The 5,509-nt window shown below is 41.4% G+C and overlaps 1 protein-coding gene across 4 annotated transcripts in view; it reads right to left on the bottom strand.

Annotated features, from left to right (window-relative positions):
- Positions 1-5,503, bottom strand: part of LOC102307859 (glycerol-3-phosphate dehydrogenase 1 like) — a 21,502-nt gene extending 15,999 nt beyond the window's left edge. For 2 of the 4 annotated variants that reach the window (XR_006053375.1, XM_014330662.2), the window contains exons 1-3: positions 3,933-5,503; positions 1,912-2,089; positions 315-455 (exon numbers count right to left, since the gene is read on the bottom strand). Coding sequence is in view for 3 of the 4 variants with exons in the window: in XM_014330662.2 (XP_014186148.1) it covers positions 315-455; positions 1,912-2,089; positions 3,933-3,976 (363 nt within the window). In the remaining variant the exon portion in view is untranslated. The other 2 variants (XM_042216010.1, XM_042216011.1) reach the window with 2 other exon arrangements.
- Between the last annotated feature and the right edge of the window lie 6 nt (positions 5,504-5,509).

A 5,509-nucleotide genomic window follows, 5' to 3' on the forward strand; every position in this document is an offset into this window, starting at 1 on the left:
CTAATTTTTGCCTCATAACTTTTGCACTGTCCACTTCCTGCTGTGACAAAACAAATTTCCCACGTGTGGGACTAATAAAGGTTATCTTATCTTATCTTAATATGAACCAAAAAACAGCTTTACGTGACAGCTTATCCTGATCATTAGGGATCCTGTTGGAAGCAAATCCACATAACAAAGATACTCCGGGCATGTTCAGCTGAGTTTGTATGCAGGGCTCAGATCCTGTGTCAGGTCTTTGCTCTGCAGAATTTGGAAAGTTAAAAGCAGCAGTGGAGTGTGAGATAGTGAGACGGTGAAATGGGCATCATTACCTTTATGAGCGTGATTCCTCGAGCTCTGGCAGAGACACAGCCCACCATTTCATCACAGAGTTTCCTAATGAACTGATGAGGGACGACAAACACCAGCAGGTCAGCTCCCATAGCGGCATCAGAGAGCTTTGGTACAGCCACCTATGGAGACAACAGAAGCGCCATTCAATTCAAAGCTGAGTAGGCTTTGAATAATCCTGCGAGTCTGGGTGATTTCCCCACCGTACTGTGTTACAGACTTCCACCATATTGCCAAAAATATTCACTCGTCTGTCTTCAGCCATACATGAACTGGGGTGACACCCCAGTCTTAATCTAAGGGTTTAATAGAAAGTCATCCAACCCTTTGCAACGATAACAGCTTCAGCTTTAACGAGAAGGATCTCCACATTTCGTAGTGTGCTTATTTTCTCCAAATCTCGAGTTAACTCTACCAATCAGTAAGCTACGTGAATGACGTCTTTTCCCTGTTACCCTCAGCTACAAATGCTATGCTAAGCTACCAGTACTACAGCCAGTCATGAATGCACAAACTGCTGACTATTTTCAGCCTGGCTTCAGACATGATGAAAGCCTTGTGTTATTAGCTGAATCACATGGCGTTACTATCAGCGAACGAACTCTCGAAGGCGCCAATTTGTTGCGCTCCGGTTTTGAGTGCGCCATATCCTTCCAAGTAACAAGAAAATGACATTCATGTAGATTACTGATTGGCAGAGGTAACTCGAAATTTCAAGTTAATAAGTCAAAACTTTGAGAAAAGCAACTCAAGATTTCGAGTTATGGATACATTTTTCTTTTTTACTGGCAGAAACAAGCTTCCGTAAATTCTTGACCTCCTTCCTGAAGCGCATTTGTGAAGTCAGGCACTGATGTAAGGCCTGGCTCGCAGCCTCCACTCTAATTTATCCCAGCGGTGTTCTGTCAGATTGAGGTGAGGACTCTAGTCGAGTTCTTCCACACCAAAGTCTCTCAACCATGTCGATATGGACACTGCAGTCATTGCGGTCAGACACGTATCGCTCTCCTGGCAGCCACCAAACGCCAGCTTGTCCATCATTGCACGATTTGTGACTGAAGTGAACTGCTCTAGAGTTCAGGTCAGCGTGCTTTACACAACTGCACCGGATGCTTTGCACTGTGCTTGGTGATGGATACAGCGTCCATGGTGACCCATTCCATGAAGAACTCTATGCACTGTTCTTCAGCTAATCTGAAGGCAACATAAAGTTTGGAGGCCTGTAGCAGAAAGCCGGTGACCTCGGTGCACTAGGTGCTGACCCTGCTCTGTGATTTTATGGGGCTACCACTCTGTGGCTGAGTGGTAGGCTTCAACTTTGTTAAAATACCACTAGAAGCTGACTGTGGAATATTTGATAAAGAGGATATTCATGACCGGCCTTGTTGCATCCCATCATCACACTGATCCATGATGTTTGCAGAAGCAGTCTACATGCCTACGTTCTTGATGGAAGTGACTGGGACACCTGAATTCGATGACTTAGGTGAGTGAATACTTTTGGCAATATAGTGCAGCTTTAGTGCTCTGCAGAGTTTAATGAGCTCAGCAAAAGAATGACATCATACTACTTCTCACCACATTCTCTGGTAGTTTGTATCCAGGAAGGTACTTAACGTTTTCATGCTCAGTGTTGATGATGTCGCTAAGCTTCCTGCCATTAATATTTTCTTCAAACACCCACATCTTCACAGTGGTAGCAATATGCTGCAATGTCCTGGCATTATCTCCGATAATCCTGGCAATAGCAGAGCCCCTGCAACAAAGACACAGAGATCAGCAAATATTTCTAGATGTTTCAAGGCATTGATCAATTAATCATTCAGTCAGCTAATCAATTGGACCATCCTAAGCTACTTCGTTAGCTTCATTCTTGTGAATTTTTCGAGTGGAAGAGAGTTGGTGTGAGAGGTGATTAAGCATATGAAGGATTAAGGAGGCGTGCTAGTGTTCTTGTCCGGGAACACGATCCTACTGTTGCTTCATGTAAACAAAACAGATTCTGATCGAGGTGTTACACAGGTGAAAACATGCACTAAGAGTCCAGAGATGACAAAGGGAAGGTTACTGTTCACTAAACACTACGCTGATGGGCTGTAACACGCTCACTGATTTTATAGCAGAGTCTGCCACTGATGCCTTTTAAGGTTTATGGGAAAATAAAATAACAAAACTCTGCTTTTGTTTCCCAGTGTAAGCACAATCTGACCCGACATCAGTCTACTCTGACAGCCATAGCTGAGTTACTAAGCCCACTGTTACTGTTTTTACCATCTTACATTTCAATTTAAAAAAAAACAACAACAAACATTTGACATTTTTATCCTCAAATCAAATGAGAAACTCTGGTCATGCGTGGTGAGTGTATGCTGTCAGTGGCGTCATAATCAATCTGGGAACTATAATACTCTGTACGAGTCCAATCAGCAGGCTTCATTAAACATATTTATTTTTGAAGAAAACACCGTTTTGTAATGTTACCTGTAGTCATGTTGACATGGACATGCACTCAGGCTTGTATGAACTGGTGACTGTGACATTTTCAGTCTTTAGTCACATCAAACTTTGAGACACTTGTAGGCACTGAAGCTCGAGTTACCACACGGATCAGTCCCTGAACTTACTACGGCGCGTGTTTCATGCTGAAATAAACAACACTTACTTACAGCCTACAGGAAACAAATCAAACAAACCCGGTTCTTAAAGTTTTGGTCCGTTTCTATGCGGACTGATGTCCAGCACGCCCTCCCTCTGTGCTTATGAAACATATGGCACATTTCTTTATTTGTTTGTGAGGGGCTCACAAAATAACGCCATAGTTTCATGTTTATGGAGCAGGCTGCTGACCATTTAAATTGTGACAATCACCAGTGAACTTGTGCGCATATTTTAAATTAACAGCTGAAAGAGTGACCCGGATGCAGGTAAGCTCGAGGTTCCTTCACTCAGCTGGTGTCAGGGGTAAATGTTGGCTTCAGATTTATCTCACCGAACCACATTATTATGCTTTAGCGGAATAAAACATCTAATTAACATTTTTTTTTTGCTGAGAATAATTTGTGTTTCTGTCAGAACAGAATGGAAATTCATATACGTGTCAATATTAACTACAGACTAGCTGTTGTTTTCAGCGAGCCCTGTCTCATATGTCAAACCGCATGATGCAGGCAGACAGAGGAGACAGCTGTTGGAAAAAGGCAAACTTCCGGATGTGTCACCTGAAACATGCAACACTTAAACTAACATCACCAGTTAATATGAAATTAAAAAGGTACACGACCAGGAAAGCACTGTGCTTATGCTGAAGAAGCTCTGTTCCAGCTCCTCGTATTCTGTACAGCTGTGTACTGTATTTATTCTTATTGTATTCTAATTTTTGCGTCATAACTTTTGCACTGTCCACTTCCTGCTGTGACAAAACAAATTTCCCACGTGTGGGACTAATAAAGGTGATCTTATCTTATCTTATCTGACTCCAGGAGGACGCTTACAAACCAGGTAGGCACTAGCTACACCGCGAACACTCCGCACACCGACAGATGCAACAACCTGTTTGCAGCACCGCGTCCGGCAACAACGTCAGCATCATAAGAGCTTACCAGTTTCCAGACCCGACTATGCACACTTTCAGTGGAGAGGCCATGGGAGCCGCTTCCTGCTCGTGATGGTCCGTTTGAAGCTGAAGCTCCGGCGCACGTGCCCCTTCAATGAAAAGTCACGTGACTCCAGGCAGAAGTCCAGGCCGCTAATGCGCAAAATACACATGCTCATGTAATAGAGTTTAAAGGGTTACATCCTGGCACAATAGCGCCACCCAATGTCAAATGTCGCCCTGCACCCACTAGGATTAGCAAGGGATTCTGGGTAATCCTCAGGAGGGCTGTGTCCCTGCATCCTTCGGAGGCCGCATGTGAAGGTCGATTACGTCACAGCGAGGCTCCTTTAAGTGCTTCCTCCTTTTCCCGAATTTAAAGAACTGGTCGCGCTTCGTGACTATCAAAATTTTAAATGAATGTCTTCAAATGTGGATCTCATGTTTCTCAGAAACAAAAATTAGATAAAAAAAAAAAATCTGGTAATTCTTTGTTTTCAAATTCATCAGGTCCCAATCAACCCAAATGGCAAAGAAAAATAAAAGATACATGCCATGAAGGAGTTCGGGTCTTATTGGGTAATGTTAAAATACTTTTATCATTCAAGTGTTTTCAGTGTGGGGGAAAGTACTCGTGTACTTCCAGTAAAAAGTATGAAAGGCAGTAAAAAGTTCTGTATACAGAAACTTGACGTTTGTAAGTATGAGCACCAGAGTGTACCTGAAAATGAAAGTCAGTGTGTTTTTTCTTCAGTTATATGAAACATGGAGTATTTTGGATTGATAGTATTGCTGTGTTGTTGCATAATATTGCTGTAGATGCGTATATGCTTTACATATTTTGAAGTAAGTTGATCTATAGTGTTAACATCCTTATAAAATACGATGTGTCGTCTGCCCAGTTTGACCCATTTAGCAGAAGTCAGTCTGTTCATAGCTCATTTTTCATCTATTCTATTTGACTTAAAGCAGTTATGATATGGCATAATGTTCTCACCCAATAAACGAATATTAAAGATATCGGTCTACTCTTTATTCTATCAAAAACGAAAAGCCAATCACAGCTCGTAACAATATTTGTCTCTTTTATATACAATACGTCTGAAAGATACTTGTCTTTGAGATGAAGAGTAAGTGATAGGGAATATAAATAAATGCAACTTGAATCTTTACTGAAGCTAATTATTTGAAACAGAGTTCAAGTTCACAACTGCAAATTTGTAATAAAATACATTTCATTTATTAATAATTATTAATATAATATTAATCAACAATAATCATTAATAATAATACGTTATTTACCAGTTAATCTTAAAATTACTGTTACTGGATACAGAAATGAAGCCCAACAATCATGTTTTCAGTCTCTAAGCCTCAGATACTCAATAAACTAAAAAACATTTAAGTAAAAAACAAACAAAAAACAACAAATTTTCGCTTCCATTCCTGTCAAACAATGCCGTATAAAACGTGTCTAGTGGCTAGTATTGTGGCTGCTAGGCAACCTGAGCAGTGGATGAAGATAAGACTGTCCCTTCCAGCCTTCGAAGGACCCGGCCTACATAGACCATGAATTGGGACACA

Source organism: Haplochromis burtoni, unplaced genomic scaffold (assembly GCF_018398535.1).
Source record: "Haplochromis burtoni strain Fernald_Lab_line unplaced genomic scaffold, NCSU_Asbu1 Contig_897, whole genome shotgun sequence".
Taxonomy (NCBI): Eukaryota; Metazoa; Chordata; class Actinopteri; order Cichliformes; family Cichlidae; genus Haplochromis; species Haplochromis burtoni.